The following is a 19,157-nucleotide window of genomic DNA, read 5'->3' as shown; positions in this document are numbered from 1 at the left end:
TTGCAATAATAAAAATAATACTACCTTATACAGAGTGTCTAAAAATTTATTTTAAATATTTATTAGCTTCAAACGGCAATAACTTCTTTAATTTAAATGGAATGCCCTGTATATTTTAGGAGAATCAGATGCACAATTAAATTGTCTATCAAATTGTATTATACCATTTTTTACCTGATGAGATATGATTAGAATGACGATTTGGGCACTTTTAAACACATATCTGATTAATATAGGGTAACCTCATAGAGCAAATCATAAGTATTAAGGAGATTTAAATAAATATGAATATATTTATAAGGAATAAAACACATAAGGTTCTAATATTGAAGAAATTTTTTTTTCGTAAAAAGTACTATTAATAAATGTAGGTAAATGTAAAAATTAAATAAGTATCTTGTAAACAATAAACTAACATTATTTGTATCCAAGGACGTGTTTGTGGTAGAAGAGGATATACCTGAAAGAATAATAACATATTAATACCTATTTAATCTATTATAATATACTATAAAGCTTCATTCGGAACCACCGAAATTAGTAGATTCAGTTAACGTAGAAGTTTTTGTTCATCTAATTTCAATGTAATCATTCAGAACGTCAAAATTAGTAGTAGTAATTTTCAATTAGTAGAAAAAGCTAACAAACTTTTAACTTTTCCACTAATTATACAAAATTAGCGAATAATGTAATTTTGGTTTTTGATTATCATCAACGAAATTGTGGTTAGAAATGAAAAGATTATTGTTTTACAAGCTAATTATAGTCTGTCCAACGACAAAATCCTTGACAGTAATAGATGCGTCTGTCATTTTAATTTCAAAGTAGTTAATTTTATTTTATGAAAAAATAAGTTGGTACAATTGGAACGCATAGTAGGAAATTAATATATTTTTAAAATCCGGAGTTTAACCATAGTTTTTTTATTGCAAATAATCAATCTTCATACAATTTTATGACACCCGTATTTTTTTATTTTACTTCAATTTCATCCCATTTTTTTAAAAAAATTAATCGATATTAAGAATTTCAAATTTACACTTTTGCAATCTCTGACGTCACCTATCAAAAGTGTCACGGTTTGCCACCAGGTACAAAGGTAAATAAAAACCATTTTTCTAAATGTATTTTAAAGTAGATATAAAATTAATTGTAAAATAAAACTTAACGAACTTACGTTAAAATGATCTTCACAGCAAAATCTCGTACTTTTGCTGACATATTGTTGTCTTGCCGCTTCAAACCAGGCTCTTCGACGGCTTTCATCCAAAGGAACAGTTATAAAAACTTTTTCTGAAGACCCTTCAGAGTTATTAAGCCAATAAGATAGCCCTTCACAAAACAAACTTTAATACCCTTCATTACAAAAATAATAAAGAGGGTACAAGAAAACAAAATTAAAAGCTCAAAGTATTTAACGCCAAACGCAAAATCAACAAAATACAAATCTATCTCGAACGCCTCGAACATCCGAACAACTTTGGTAGTGTTTAATGCTTCGATAAAAATGGCAGTAACCTGTTAATTATAAAAATTTAAGTTTTAATTTCTAGTAGTGAAAAATATAAAAGTAAATTTAATATTGGGGTAATAAAGAATAATCCCACATAAAAACGTATTTTTTAACGATTTTAATAAAAAAAGAAAAATCTAACGTGATTTTAAGATATATGGCGTAAATACGGTAGCAGAGAACTAGACACGCCATAATATTATGGTGGGTTCATACAGCCAAATAAAATAAAATAAGAATAAAATAAAATAAAATAAGAAAGTTGGTTATATGGGATACCGTACATGCGTTCATACAGCCAAATAAAATAACAAATAAAATAAAAAGTCTTTATCTTTTAACTTCTTGTTTTATTTTATGTGAAAACGGCTTTGCGCACGCTTAATTCTAACCTACAAATATTTTCAGTTTGGATTTAATTTATTTTTTAATTTCGCATAAGTAAAATGTATAATATAGTAGGCAACGAATAAATAAATATACTATAAATAGTAAAATTACTATAAACAATCGTAAAAGTTAACTTTTATCCAGCCTCATCGTACTGCGCATGAGCAAATATATATTTCTTATTTTATTTTATTTGCCTGTATGAACGCACACAAATAAGAATTCCTTATTTCTTATTTTATTTTATTCTTATTTTATTTTATTTGGCTGTATGAACCCACCTTTATTCTTCAGAGGGTGGAGCGCCCTCTGTCAACTATTCAGTCAAATGCTGATAGGTGACGTCACAATTTTCTACGCGTCATTTCAAACCAGTGAAATTTGTATTGAATTTGATTTATTATTTATTCCTTAATTGTAACTTCGTTTTCGCATTTCTTTTTGTATTGAAGGAGTACTTTTTAATCACTTTAATTGAATTTTATATTAAAAATAACAAATATTTACTATGGTTAAACACCGGATTAGAGTGACAAATGATTAATTCAAAATATTGTTAACAAAAAACTGTATAATACTGAAAAAATCAAATCAAGTTATTTTATTTCAAAAAAAAATTAAGGCATGTGTTAATACAAAACAAACAAGAACAAAACACCACACCAAAAAATATAAAAAAGGACTATTTCTTACTTTCTAGCTTCAAGAAAGTTCCTGCATTTATTATTATATTTATCAACATATAACTTATGTACAAATAAAATTTTGTAATGTTCCACAGAAATAAATAAAACAACATAAATAAATTAAAATATTTTATTAATAATAACACTTACCAAATTGTATATCTTAGAAGTTGATTAATTAACTTTAATCTTAATTTTTTTAAACCACCTTACCTTTTGATATTATCTTTCTGCAGTACTAAAATCCCTTATTTACCTATTAGTTCAGTCATTGGGGATCAAAAAAGGGGTCTGCTTGGAAAAGTCCGGAAGTTTTGAAACTTTGCAGGTTTATAGCACAGTTTAAAGAATATAAAATATATTTTATATTCTTCAAACTGTGTTTATAGGTTTTGGGGTCCCTAACTAAAATCCATAAAATGCATATGTCCAGACTTTCCGGCGCCGCCACAACCTACATATATTTCAACGTTCGGTCTGTATTCGCAGACAACACTACAGGAAGAAAAGTCTTGCTAATGGCGAAATCATTAAATATTTGTGAGAGTGGACTATGACAAGGAAGTATGATTCATGCGGCGTTTCCCTCAATTCAGGAATATCGGGGTAGTAAATCATCTAACAAATACGGAATTTTTCCAAAAAGTAAATTTATTTCGCCCAAAATTTGTCTTTATTGTATTGCAAAATAAAACACTAAATCACCACAATACACCAAAACACTTTTACTTTTACACTGGACGCGCGTTTCGCTAACCATGTTAGCATCATCAGCAGATGATTATAAACTAAAATACATCTACAATTGGAGTATTTATATACTCGCTCAGTGGGCACAGAGTGGGCGTGGCAAGATCTAGCCAACCCAGTCAGAACCCACTGAGCGTAACAGTTAGATTTCCGCCACTAGAGTAGTAGGAACAAAGAACTTGAAGGAATTGGACCGTTGTCTCTGTTCATACTATCTTTACATTTATTAATCCTGATGCTTTCATATGCATCTAATTGCCTGTAATTTGAGACTTGTTTAAGTAATTTTAAGTTATTAAGATCTATACAATGTTCTTTATCAACAATATGTTCGGCAACGCAAGATTTATCAGGTCTACCATATCTTATCTGAGCTAAATGTTCTTTAAATCTAGTTAATATTGATCTTCTAGTTTGCCCAACATATTTCTGATTACAATCTTTACAAGAAATTTCATAAATACCCGACCTTTCCAGTAGAGGTGTTTTATCCTTTGATTACCTAATAATTGTTGTAATTTATTATTAGCACTATACACAAGTTTATAATTGACATTCTTAAAAATTCCTTTTATACTACGGGATAACTGTCTCTCAAACGGTATTGAAAAATATTTAGACGTATCTTTCTCCACTTGAAAAGTCGAATTTTCAGAAATCATTAACCTATACCTATGTTTTCTAATTATTTTATCAACTACTGAAGGAGAATATCCATTACACTCAGCTAATCTCTTTCTATTTCATATCTTTACATATCTTTCGTTGGAAAGTGGAAAACTAAGTAATCTATGAACTAAGAAATTTAAACTAGCCATTTTATGTTCAATACTATGATATGATTCATTAGGAATATATCTATAGGTATTTTTCCTATAGATATAAAATTCCAGGCAATTATTAGTATTTCTAATAACTAATACATCTAGAAATGGTAATCTGTCGTTGTTCTCAATTTCATGTGTAAATTTAATGGAAGGAAAACGATTATTTAACTTAGAAATAAAATTATCTATGGTGTCTGAATGTGTGTCAAAAACAGCAAAAATATCATCCACATACCTAAACCATACTCTTGGAAAATACTCAAACTGATTCCTAGCCTCCACTTCAAACCTGCTCATGAATAAATTAGCCAAAAATGGAGACAATGGATTACCCATTGCTGTACCTTCCCGCTGTTCAAAAAAGTTGTTATTAAATTGAAAACAATTTTGTTTCATACATAATGATGTAAGGACATTGTATAGATCTTAATAACTTAAAATTACTTAAACAAGTCTCAAATTACAGGCAATTAGATGCATATGAAAGCATCAGGATTAATAAATGTAAAGATAGTATGAACAGAGACAACGGTCCAATTCTTTCAAGTTCTTTGTTCCTACTATTCTAGTGGCGGAAATCTAACTGTTACGCTCGGTGGGTTCTGACTCGGTTGGCTAGATCTTGCCACGCCCACTCTGTGCCCACTGAGCGAGTATATAAACGTTCCAATTGTAGATATATTTTAGTTTATAATCATCTGCTGATGATGCTAACATGGTTAGTGAAACGCGCGTCCAATGTAAAAGTAAAAGTGTTTTGGTGTATTGTGGTGATTTAGTGTTTTATTTTGCTGTGTAACACCAAAGGTTCCAACCCTCAACTGTAATCTTTATTGTATTGACAAGGAAAAAAATCACGACTTTTGATGGCCAAAGGTTTAAAACCAACAAAACGAACGGTAGATCTAAGGAATGACTTTTCGAGGGTCAGCGCTGGACGCCCCTGGTCATCTCCCTTATTCGATTTCGCTATTTAGCCAGTTTCCAGGAGACATAGCAAATATCGACTGGGAGAGTGCATTTGCAGGGGGGCGACAATAATAGAAACTTTGATTAACACCCGCATTTGTAATTACAGCTGCCCTTTATTAGTTTTTCAAGAAATCAATACTTTTTAATTACGGGCTTGTTCAGTTTATGCTTTTGCGTTGACGTCAGATGTATGTATGTATATACTACATAAGGTTGCCTATTTCATCTACTACTATCTTCTATTTGATACCATTTTCTCTGAACAATATTTTACATATTTATAAAAATATTTCTGTCTTTAATAAAGATTAATATACAGGGTGGTCCGAATTGTACTCCGCAAACTTCTGCAGCATATTCTGCAGATAAAAATAGGTAAAAAAGTTCGTATAAATGTATGTCCTAAAATGCTTAGTTTCGGAGATACAGAGTGTAGAAATTTCATTTTTATTTCGATTTTTTCCAAATAATTTCTGAAGTAACGTCAATATTTAGATGAAAATTGGTGTTTTTGACATGAGAAATTTGATTTTGATGTCAATATGACCCTACTAGTAGAGGGCGCCACCTACATGTGTTTTAACTTCGTTTTGAAGCGTAATACCCTTTTGTCCGTACATGTATAAACTACCGAGGGAAAAAAATATACATCTCTGTGATTTTTACGTAAAAAATATCTCTTTTAAAATCGTTAAGCGAGCCACCGTTCTCAAGATATTTAGAATGGAAATAGTCAATATATGCCATTATTAACGAAAAATAAACACGTTGAGTAGATTGATTAAATTAATCATAATTTTTTCTGCAAAAAAAAATGATGATAAAACAGTTTTTGTTGAACTTTTGGTACAGAAACATTTCAAATTTATGATCTCAGTCTAATAACTATTTAAGCCCCATACTCACACTTCGCTACTTCACTTCGTTCCTTCCTCGCGTCCCTTCGTCCAAAAATGATATATTTACTATGGGAAAATGTCGATTTTATGCGACTGTGTGTTCCTTCCTCCTTCGTCAAAACGCTACTTCGTCCGTTTACCTCCTCGAAACGCTCCTTCCACGTACTGTCGGTTTTTGAAGGAAGTAGCAGCGAAATTCATCACGAACACAAAAATATTAAAATATATAAAATATATAAATCGATCTTGGATTTCATTCGTAGTTGATTTCTTGATTGGGCAGTACGTCTGTACAGTGTGTCCCCTTTTCGTGTGTTTTGCAGGGTTTCTCGTTTATGAGTCGAAATACAAAGATGCGGTTTTCACATTAAGCTGTTACTTTTTTATGAAACTAAAGATGCTACATACAGATATGTCCTAGCTCTCTTACTTCCTAAAATACAGGGCGAATCTGAAATTATTGCATTTTTTGATCCCCTTTGTATCATAAATTATCGAAAAGGTGAAACGAAAACGGTCTCCCGTACAGTTTTTCACGTAGAATGCAGTGACATAACTATTTCTTCTTTGGAATCTGTCTTTTCTTAAATTGACTAAAACTTATATGTTTTTTAAATACGATATTTTGTATATTATTTTATTTTCCTTGTTACGATCTTTCTAAAATACTTATTTTCATAAACGGGGTAAAAATGCATGATTTAATTTTATTACATAGTCGACCGGTTTAAATTAGGTAATCAAAACAATCAACTATTTATTCGACGTAAAATGTTGGTTATTGGCATGTTATTTAAAAGCAGCACAAGTTCAGTTTCCGTGTAGTTTATCAAAATATCACGATGCAAAGCAAAATTATCTGGTAAAATTAAGTTAAATAAAATAAGAGCCGTTTCGCAGTTTAGCAGTACCTAAATAAATAAATATAGAGTATATTATAATTTTCGAAAGCTCATAACAAGGCAAATAAAATAAAAAATAATATATAGAGTGACCTGTTTAAAAAAAAGAACATAAGTTTGAGTCATTTTTCGAAATAGATAGCACCCAACGAAGAACCACTTTCGTCACTGCCATTCTACCTGAAAACGAGACACGGGCAGTGGGTAAGTACACAATGGGTAGAACAAAACAAAAAATCAGGGTATCCGGTATATACCTGTACATTTAGATGAACAGTATAATTTTATAAAAGGTATTTCCAACGACCGCATAGTAAATACCCGATATAATACCAGTAATATCAGGAATACGAGTATATCTACAATATTTCTTATACAGGGTGTCCCAGAAATGAGTGCAGATATTTTAAGGGGTGGTAGATCTGGCCAAAAGAAACATATTTTCTCTTTACCATTTTTAAAATAGATTGAAAATAACCGAGTTATTTAACTTTGAAAGTTAAAAAAAAAAATTGCGACATTTTGAGAGCCGCCGGGGAATCTCGCGGATCCCCCGGCGCGGGGGAGAGATCTCGCGGATCTCAGCTTGTTCGCCGCCCGCTGTTGCCACATCGACTAGAAAGACTTAAAAAGTACTTGCAAAATCCCACACCATCCAAGAGGTTCTGCAGAGGTGCGTTACTTTTTTTAAGTGGGTGATCGCCAGTAGCCCTACTTTTCACATTACACAAAATAAACTAAAAGAAAAAAAACTTACCAAACAATAAAAAAAGATATCCCTATAGCAGAGAGATACAACTGCAGAGCTTTCTTTTTTTCCATTTTACCACTCTTAAAACTGCACATAACACTACACTTAATAACATCACTTCACTACAATTCTTAACAACACTATGCAAATTTTCAACTGTGGAAATATTGGCTCCCCTATTAATTTTAGAGCTAAATCGTAAATGGTTTTTAAAGATACATTACAAATTTGCACAAGGGGATCCAATATCTCGACAGTTCAAAATTTGCATGGGATATCCTATATTTCCAACGATGATGCACCACCCGGTATACCCTTGCTTCTTGACTGCATGCTATTATAATAATTGTTCAAAATGACGACCTCCATTTCCAATACATGCTCTCCTTCTTCTGAGCATGGAATTTTTAACGTTTTGCAGCAATTCTTCGTTGCTTTTCCCGAATCCCTCAAATGCTGAACCATACTTACAAAGGTTCGAGCATTAGGGATTTGTCTACTCGGATACTCTTCGGAATAAAGTCTCCGAGCTTCTACAGCGCTTTCCCCTGCTAAGTACCTATGGTCTTAGCATATCCACCTTCTCCGGATTTGTATACTTCATCGCGATTTGCCTATACCGATACCGATTACCGACACAAAAATATGCACTAACGAACATTTCACAACACTTTAAACACAATCTCCGATCACTTTCTCGAATTTTAAAAGCTCGATACTATTAGAAATTAGATCGATTTCTAATAGTGTACATGCTTTGTGTACACTCGATTAATAATGTCGTTAGTCGTTAATATAATACAGGAATCTGTAATTTTCTCCCCACCGCCCATTTCATTGGAAAAAACGGCGGCAAGTTTTCTGCTTTTGAAATTACGATCGATGGCATTCTATTGTGTAAAAGTGGATGGTAAATGGCATCGATCGTAATTTCTCAGGCAATTTAACGTCTTAGCAGGTATACTCATTTTTTTATCAAAAAAGCTTTATAGAAAAAAGAATAACTGAATATGTTAGTAGCTTTATTACTAATTAAACTATTCAAAACATGTTTTGATATTACTAAAAAAAATTAACTAAAAAATATAGCAAATTTTATAGTTTGACGACGTTATAATTAACAATAGGCAAATGGAAAAAATTACCTAACTACATATTAGAGACATAATTCCATACCTAGAAATACCGTATGGTCGAAAAAAACGGCGTCCAGAATGGCTTGAAAATAACGGTCGGTGACATTCTCCATAAAATTTTACACATAAATTGACAGCGATCTTTATATCATAGCCATCGCTGACGCCGTTTTTTTTTTCACAACCATATTGTATTTCCCATTAATCGCATGGTGGCAATACTAATTTATAGGTAAAGGTGTGGATCCGGTGGCTGACCTTGAAGCCCATATTTGCTGCTTTTGATCATCGATACTACGCAAGCGCATATCGTCGAGGTTGCCAAATTGCAGTTTATTTGCGAATTATTTGCAGTTGAAAATTTTTTTTTGAGTGTTGATCAATAATAATACAAATTCTATAATTAATTTTATAATTTCAGATTTATCTTGATATCCAAAATTAAGGAATGATATATAAAATTGAATATAAAAAATTGTAATAATAATAAAACATTTATTTATAAATTTACATTAGAATTAAAAATTATCATTTACTGATTTTTTCTTAATGGTTTTAAACTTATTAGAATTATTTTATTTCTAGTTATTTACAGGCAACAATAGTTTTGATTATATATACTGATGTATTGAAGTACTACCATGACGAGTCTTATAGAACAATACACGTCAATGGGAGATAGAGGTAACATTTTACCTATAATGTTACTAATATAATATACTTTGATTATAATGTTGGTATCATAATTTCTTAAAAATATCAAGTTAAGTGGATTAATAGCAATTTTAGACACATATTTTATCGAAGAGTTGTGGTGATAAGTCTAAAATAAGCTTTATGTTTTATCTTTTTCTCTTTAGAAGGGAGATGGTTTGTGTCGTAGAATACTTTACAGTATTTAATATCGTATACTTTGATATTCTTTTCTTAATTTACTGTAATTTCTTGTTTCCTATAATGCCAAATCTTGACAATATGGTGAAGGTTGAGTTTTGATCTTATTAGTTTTATACCTGTGTTTATACAAGACCAAACTAAGACAGTTTGTGATTTATATTAAGATCTTTCTTATATTTGTTATGTCTTAATCTTAATACTATATTATGCTTTGTCTGGAAAATAAATGTTAAAATATCTTAATTTTGCATATCCTATTCCATCCTTCCATTAGGAAAAAAATGGTTTATAAATCATATATCACATATGCTAAGAAAATCACATAAATTAGGTGTAAGAATAGAGAAATCTTAAGGTAGCAGAAAAATTAATGCAATATATAGATTAAACAAGGTAACTGTTAATGTTGCTGAAGCTGATTCTACCATTTTAATTACGGAGGCTAAAAGGCCTTTTAAATTAAGGCCTCCGTAGTTTTGATGGAATGTTAAAAAAAACTATTATGAACATGACATGGAGCTACAGCATTTAAAAATTAAAAAAAAAAGAAAAAACTTGGACACATCCCTTTTAATTTCCCGAATTTTTAATAAAGCCCTTTTTAAACGTAGCATAATAATCTAGAGCAATTAGATTAATTATAGGAATCTAGAGTTTTATTTCTATTTAATTTTATTGACTATGAAAATACATAAAAAGCGTTCACGTGTTGTGCGAAATATTAAAATAATAACATAAATAATATACCGCGTAATATGATTGAAAAAAAATAGCGTCAGTGATGACTATGAAATGAAGATCGCTGTCATTTTATATGGGAAATGTCCTTAATCGTCATTTCCCAGCCAACTGGACTCCGTTTTTTCGATCATACGGTATATTATATTGACAAAAAAACACTGAAAAGCACATATTTGTTTTCTACTGAAAATAATTCCAAAATAACTTGCAATCTGGCAACATCGAAGATGTGCGCATGCGTAGTGTCTGTGACTATATGCAGCAAAAACTCGTTTCAAGGTCAGCCACCGGATCCACACCATTACCAATTTATATTTAAAGAGATATATCTAAATGTGTATAAACTAGGTATTTTATTAGCAATCATATTTAAGACTATTTATGACTCATATCATATTCTAATTATTTGAAACTTGAAACATAATATTTACTCCTATTATATTCATGTAACTAAATTTTCTAATATTAATAACTCTCTGATAATAAAAAACAAGAGTGTGTTTTGAAAAAGTAAAGCATAATTACTGTGTATTGACTTTATTGTGAAAAGCAACCTATTTGAAACACATTTACGTAACTACAGAATAGTTTAAAAAAGAACTTACACACATGTTTTTTTAGTCTATTTTCTTTATTATATTTGAAAACTACAGTCCCCCTTCCAATACATAAAAACATTTATATTCAAATATACTCTAGATAGAGCTCCAATTTTTATATGAAATGAGAATTTGTTCACACATAAACTACCGTATGATCGAGAAAAAACGGCGTCAACGATGGCTATGAAATGAAGGTCGCTGTCATTTTATATGTAAATTTATATAGGAAATGTCATTGATCGTCATTTCCCAGCCAACTGGACGCCGTTTTTTTTTCGATCATATGGTACATTTTATGTATTTTATTCTTTAATTTTAATTACTACAAATGGTCTTGATATTTTTCTTTTGAATACATATATTCTTGTTACTCTCTTTCATCTTTGTCTCTAATATACAGATGCATTGCAATTTGTTGTTAGTATATTTATGTAATCATTTCATAAATCCTAAAAATAAAAATGGTTATAACATGCTTTCCAGATATCCATATCCACAATATTCTGTGTGTAAATATGTTCAATTTTTAATAACCCATTCACTAAATGAGATTGTGAGACAACATACAGGTAGCTGTTTAAATAATTTTCAATCTTTGTATGTAATAATAGATTTCACATATTATATGCATTACACAATATGCATTACCTGCAATAATAAAAGATATTTTCTTTAAAGTGTATAATTCTATCTAACACACTTCTAATAAAGTATACTCTGACTCTTTGAACATTTGTTACAGCTTCTAATAATTAGGTATATCGATAACTTCCTAAGAAATTTTGTTAGCACTTTTAGTTAGTTTACCATTTTTCTCAATATATTCTGCAGAATATAATATGACTCGATACATTCACCTAGAATAAAATCAATAATATCATTTATGAATAGAAAACTACATGTATAACTTTTTCATTAATATTTGCAATTTCAGACCAGAACTTGTCTGAAGAGAACTTTCTTGGTTTGTTTAAAAATATCTTACCGTATAACATAAATTTACATCTGAATTAATCTAATCAGATCAAATTTTCTTCATAGTATAGAAAACATCGAAACTATTTGACTGGTAATCGAGCTATCAATAAGCTGACACTAAAATTTAATGAATAATTAAATGGGATAATTATTTTCATGTAAAACAAAACTTTATACTTAATAAGACCACAGGGAGTACATTATTACAACAGTGTTACTGAGATTTTTGATTTAATGTATTGCTTGGTATTTGTAGATCTGTTATTGTATTGTGATTACAATTGCCTTCTTCTCCATTGATGCTCCTAATTTAAGATTACTGATTTTCTAATACATAATTAAAGTGAAATTATTTTTCCTACCATTACATAATTAATTTCTTCCTACCATTAGGTAGATACCTGAAAGGTTAATAAATTAAAAACGAATTTATTAAGACATTTAAACTGTTTACCTCATTTCTCACATATTTTTGACACCAAACATTATAAATAAATCAAAAAATATTCGTATACCAACTGAATTATATGATATTTCATTTTGAATAATAAAAGTACTTTTTTACAGGTTTATTTGGCATTGTTTGCATTGTTTTTTGTTGTTTTCTGTTTTGTTTTTGTGCGAGTTTAATAACCCACGATTAACCTTAAACATAACCTTAAACTACACACCATACTAGGGATGTACGATTCGAATCGATTATTATCAAATCGACGTGATTTTTATCAAACGATTTTTTGGTATAATCGATCTTTTTTTTTAAATCGAAGACCGATTTTATTTATACAGTTTTACAGGTTTATTTATTTGTTAGAATTTAGAATAAGAAAAAACACTTTAGTTTTGCTGGAATATTTGTTTGCAGTGCATCCCTAGTAAAAGGCCATCTAGCAATGAACTGAAAAATTAAGTGTAAGTGCTCGCTGCCGCATGCGCCGATGTTTGTTTATCACTTTGATATCAGGTGTCAGATTTTTGTCGGGGCTTCCCATATTTTTATATTTTAGATAACGTAGAATACTCTTTGATTTTACCTTAATTCTTTCTTGGGTATACCCTTTCTTGTACTTTTATTTTATTTTTGGGATATCCCTACTCCATACATTAAACATTTAGAAAATTGATTTATCTATCTTTATACAACCACCAAAACGTTGACCCATAATAGTAATACATCAGTCCAGTAGAGGACGCTAAGTCAAAAAATTCCCAAATAAAAAATTGTAATTTGTAATTCCTTCAGTGTTTTCGAAATCGGGGTTGCGTCGGTTTTGAAGAAATGTCGAAGAAAACCCCGGACTGTCTACCATCAGCAGCCGGATATAAGTAGTTATTAAAGCAAGTTTTTTTTAACATTTTTTATTGTATTTATGAGTTTAGTGTTTGATTATTATCATGTGAAAAAATTTAAATAATATTTTAAAAGTGATAAGCATGTGATAGGTTTGTGATTTTCAGTTTAATAGATATTTGGTGTGTATGTGTTTGCGTATATGTGTGCTGGATAAAAACACTTTCATTAAAAGGGTAAGCTCTAACTAAACATTAAAGGTTATACTTGTTTATTGAAACGATTGAAAATATTTTCTAATATGGCGAAAAAAGAAGCTATAATTGTTAAGATTTATTTTTTTCAGTTTACTCCACTGTAAAAAGTATTTAAAATATTGCGCGTTTCACTAGAATTAGTAGAGCAATCTACACTAATATGAATAAAATTAATTTTCGTATTTTTTTCTGTAGCAACTTAAAATAATTGAATTTATAGATAAACATGCAGAATGTGGGTATGGTAGGAGATGGCAACGTTGCATTCTCTCCGACACTCTCTATGCCCGCTAAACGAATTTCCCGGGGAGTGAACAGTGGCACTCAAAAGTTTTTCAACATTTTCCGGAAAATGTCAAGAAAAATATCAAATTTTCAACATTTTTTTTTCGCAAAAAAAACCTCATAGGCGTGTTTCTGGGGTTGAACTATACTACCAGTTAAAATATCTGCACTTATTTCTGGGACACCCTGTATATATTGTAGATATTATATAGTGGTTATTGGCTATAGTGGCTATTCCCGGTATTATACCGGGTATTTACTATACGGTCGTCGGAAACTCCTTTTATTAAAATTAAGATGTTCATCTAAATCTACAGGTATACACATATATACCCAGATTTTATTTATCTACAAATTGGGTACTTACCCACCGCCCATCACTGACCCTTTTCACCTTTTCGATAAGTTATAAGATAATCGAGATACAAAGGTTATCGAAAAATGCAAAAATTTCTACTAATTAAAAAATAAAAAAGTAAAAGAAAAGAAATAGAAATAACTTTTGAACTAAGAAGGCTAGGATAAATACATATTTATCTAGCCTTCTTAGTTAATAGTTACTTATTTCTTATGTAGCATATTTAGTTTCATAATAAGTAGAACAATGATGTGAAAACAGCATCTTTATATCTCTACTCATAAACCAGAAACCCCATAAGACACACACCAATGGGACATCCTGTACATCTAGCAATCGCCAGTCGATATAAAAATAATTCACACACAATAGTCTAAAAAATGGAAGAAAAAAACAATATTGTCTTCATATTTGTGAAAAAATGCACGTCAATATTTATGTAATCGTAGCGGCAAAAATAAAAAAATAGAAATAATGTGCATGATGCCTTTACAAAAATATCTGAAGAAATGGGGATTGGCATCATTAACGTTTAATTAGTATGTCATATTTCATGGTTTCGATATAAATTACATAATAAACTTTACTCTATTGTTGACTCGCCTTGTACATTCATACTGATATACCTTGTACATGATACTGAAATATTCGGATTTATTAAAAAAAATATATTGTTAAAATTCAATTTTTATTTTTGACACGACAAAGAATTGCAGTTTTATAAAATAAAAAATATGCGCCTTTCGGATTTTTTAAAAATTAGGTTAGGGGTTACTAGATATTTCGTATTAAACATGTAGCTGCTTTATTAAAAATATTTTGTGGTGTGTTGTTGCATAGCTGACTAATTTCCAAGCATCGAATGGACGAAGGAAGGAAGCGAAGGGACGAAGGAACGCGAGGAAGTAAGGCGAGGAAGGAGCGAAGTGTGAGTACGGGGCTTTAGTCAACATGTTCAATTATTTATGTCAGTGATGACAAGCATTGAAAATTTCGATTCCAAATATCTCGAAAACCATTACTCGTAGCGATTTTTACCAAGAGACCTTTTTTACGTAAAAAGCGTCATAAATGTATATTTTTTTACTCAGCAGTTTTATACAGGTACGGACGAAAAGTTATTACTCTTCAAACCAGTTAAAAAATATGTAGGTGGCGCCCTCTACTAGTAGGAGTTATATTGACATCAAAATCAAATTTCTCATGTCAAAAAACTCCCAGACACCAATTTTAATCCAAATATTGACGTTACTGCAGAAATTATTTGGAAAAAAATCGAAATAAAAATGAAACTTCTACACCCTGTATCCCCGAAACTAAGCATTTTTGGACATACATCTATACGAACGTTTTTACTTATTTTTATCTGCAGAATATACTGTCGAACTTTCCGGAATATAGCTCGGACGACCCTGACGCCGGCGCCGTCATCTTGCCAAGATGGCGCCCAAAATCGGTATTTTGTAAAAATCTCGAAAACTATGTGTTTTTCGCAAAAATTTGAGGAAAGCAAAATTAAAGTCTGGAAATCACTGGAAATTTTACAATTTTGCGTAAAGTGTGATATACATATAGTCGATTTTCCAAAGTCAAATGTCGATTAGTGTTCACTAAAACTAGTTTTAGTTTAGTTTCCTTCAATTTTGTCATGAAACAGTGGCGTATCATTAATTCGCTCATTAATAATTTATGAATAATTTTATTAATTGTCGTGCTGGACAGCATTCATTGCGAACTTACCACCAGGTTCAGCATTGGTCTGGTTGTACCAAAGATGCCGAAGAATGAGGTTCGAAGAAAACAAAAACAGGCATTACTCCAGTCACAACGTTGAAAGATCCAGCTCCAAAATCCCTATTATTTTTATCCTGTAAATGCAAAACCAACAACTGTGGTAAAGCCTGCGGATGCGGAAAAGCAGGATTACAATGTTCAATGATTTGTGCATACTGCAATGGGAAATCCTGTGACAACGTCACTGAAGTGTCACTCCACGAATCCGATGAAGACGAGTTGGACTTGCCTGTAGATATCCCTCTGGCGGCTGAAGATGAAGAGTTGGACGTATTGAGAGACCACCCTGATGAGCCCAGCACAGCAGACACGATCGACTTTGACATCAATGAGTGGATCCGTCGGGCTTGTGCAGATAAGCTAAAGTTTTTAATTTACCTAGTGGAGTAGGCCTCTAGAGAAACCACGTTAAAATAAACGCCCCATGTACTTTACCTCTTGGGTGGTGTGGAAACAAGTACACATTTTCAATAATTATAATTAATTATTCATAAATTAATGAGCGAATTAATGATACGCCACTGTTTCATGACAAAATTGAAGAAACTAAACTAAAAGTAGTTTTAGCGAACCCTAATCGACATTTGATTTCGGAAAATCGACTACCTATACATAATACGAGTATATCATATTTTACGCAAAATTGTAAAATTTCCAGGCCTAAACGGTTGACTTTAGCGAAAATTTTTAATAATATTATTCTCTTTAATTTTGCTCTCCTCAAATTTTCGCGAAAAACGCATAGTTTTCGAGATATTCACAAAGTACCGATTTTGGGCGCCATCTTGGTAAGATGACGGCGCCGGCGGCAAGTCTGGAAATGTGCATTTTATGGATTTTAGTTAGGGACCCCAAAACCTATAAACCAAACGTTGCAAAACTTCCGGACTTTTTTCCAAGCAAAAATCCCCAATGACTGAACTATATCGTGTGATGTTATTTTACAGCCACTCCAGTTTTTAGTATACTCTCTTTTTTTTCTCAGGTAAGATTTCGACAGACGATGACAGAAGAAAAGCAGATGACGTCCCATACCAATCTATTTATTATACTAAAAAAGTTTCTAATAATTTTTAAGTTAACTATGGATGGGTTTAAATATAAATTCGTCATGCGTCGTCACTTGTTGTTTTTAACCAGTTTTATTGGTTTATTTCAAAAATGACAGATCGTATTTCAATTTTATTGGTTTGACGGAACGATGAACGACAAACGGACGCCGATGCGTATGAACTCGCCTTTAGATTTTTGACTTTGTCAAAGCCTTGCCAAATTATAGGTTATAATTTTGTGACAACTTTTGACAAATACCCTGCGTTTTGGAAGATGATGCATTTTGATTCGTGTTATTACGTGTGTTTTGTGTCTTTTGAAGTCAAGTGGAGGAAAAATCGAGTGAAAATTAACTGTAGAACCCAGAGCACAGTTTATGGTTAATAGTCGCTGCCCAGGCAGAAAGTCTTATACAGATACACCAATAAAGTTCGTATACCATCTCGTCGTAGATAAGTGCATCTCGAATATGGTAGAAGAACCATACTAAAAACTGGAGTAGCTGTAAAATATCGACATCACACGATAGGTAAATAATGGATTTTAGTACTGCAGAAAAATAATGTCAAAAGGTACTGGTTTAAAAAAATTAAGATTAAAGTTAATTAATCAACCTGTGAGGTATAAAATTTGGTAAGTGTTATTATTAATAAAATAGTTTGTTTTATTTATGTTGTTTTATTTATTCCTGCGGAATATTACAAATTTGTATTTGTACATAAGTTATATTGATAAATATAATCATAAATGCGGGAAGTTTCATAAAGCTTGAAAATAAGAAATAGTTTTTGTTTGTTTTGTATTAACACATACCGTTTTTTATTAAATGAAATAACTCGATTACATTTTTTCAGTTTTATACAGTTTTTTTCACAATATTTTGAAGTTACTTGTCAGTCAAATTTTAAATACATATATTAAATTCCTGCTATGCGTTCCAGTTGTACCAACTTATTTCTTTGTAAAATAAAATAAACCACTTTGTAATTAAAATGACAGACATATCTATCACTGTCAAGGATCTTCTCGTTGGACAGACTATATATGTTTAGATGATGTTTAGTACCATCCTTGTACCATATACGAGATGCACTTATCTACGACGAGATAGTATACAAAATTTATTAATGGTAATTTTATTGGCGTATAACATACATACATATACATACATACTGCCATTACTCGCTGACGAGTATTCGACACGCATCAGAAGATGGTCCCACAAGGCGTTTTCTGTCATGAGCTTTTCTGTGACTGAAAAGTCCGAGACGTGATGTTATCTGCCTACCGCACTCCGGACATTCAAAAATCTCATTGCTTTGTTGCCTCTTTACCTTTTGGTTGTCGCTGTTAACTGAGTTTACAATTCTTCTCCATTGAGTTCTATTGTGAGCTGCTTTTTCCCACTCATTCTGCATGTTAATCCCCTTTAAGTTTTCGTGGAAAATGTCCTTGTACCTTTTCAGTTGTCCACCCGGCATCCTCTTACCGTCTACAAGCTCACCGTGAAGCAGAGATTTTGGTATGCGGTTTCCGCGGCGTATAAAACTCTCTGCCTGGGTACCGAATATTAACTATAAACTGTGTTCTGGGTCTACAGTTAATTTCCCCCCGATTTTTCCTTCACTTAACTTCAAAAGACACAAAACACGTGTAATAACACGAACCAAAATACATCATTACCCAAAACGCAGTGTATTTGACACAAAATTATAACCTATAATTTGACAAGACTTTGACAAGCCTCAAAAATCTAAAGGCGGGTTTATAGGCATCTGCGTCCGAGATTCGTTCATCGTTCCGTCACTTCAATAATATTGAAATATGATCTGTCATTTTTGAAATAAACCAATAAAACTGGTTAAAAAAAACAAGAGATGACGCATGGCGGATTTATATATAAACCTTTGAATAAGAAGACAAAGGAAGGGGCATATCAAAAATCTTAGGTACACCGCGATGGGCCTCAAATATGGCCGACTTAAATTCCGGTTTATCAGTGCCGTTCTAACTTTATTTAAAAAATGTAAAACTATGATGTAGGGTAGACGTGGGGTAGACTCAATAATTTGTTA

At 31.4% G+C, this 19,157-nt stretch overlaps 1 protein-coding gene across 1 annotated transcript in view; it reads right to left on the bottom strand.

Moving 5' to 3' along the window:
* Positions 1 to 318: 318 nt before the first annotated feature.
* Positions 319 to 19,157, bottom strand: part of LOC115883443 (ubiquitin carboxyl-terminal hydrolase 22) — a 48,958-nt gene continuing 30,119 nt past the window's right edge. Inside the window, exon 8 of the mRNA XM_030901806.1 lies at positions 319 to 460. Within this exon, the coding sequence (XP_030757666.1) occupies positions 418 to 460 (43 nt within the window). The 3' untranslated portion in view covers positions 319 to 417. The remainder of the gene's footprint in view (positions 461 to 19,157) is intronic.

This window comes from Sitophilus oryzae, unplaced genomic scaffold, assembly GCF_002938485.1.
Source record: "Sitophilus oryzae breed Bouriz unplaced genomic scaffold, Soryzae_2.0 scaffold_1902_pilon_pilon, whole genome shotgun sequence".
NCBI classification, from domain to species: domain Eukaryota; kingdom Metazoa; phylum Arthropoda; class Insecta; order Coleoptera; family Curculionidae; genus Sitophilus; species Sitophilus oryzae.
The sequence above is the reverse complement of the archived record's forward strand: the minus strand, read 5'-3'. Positions and strand labels throughout refer to the sequence as shown.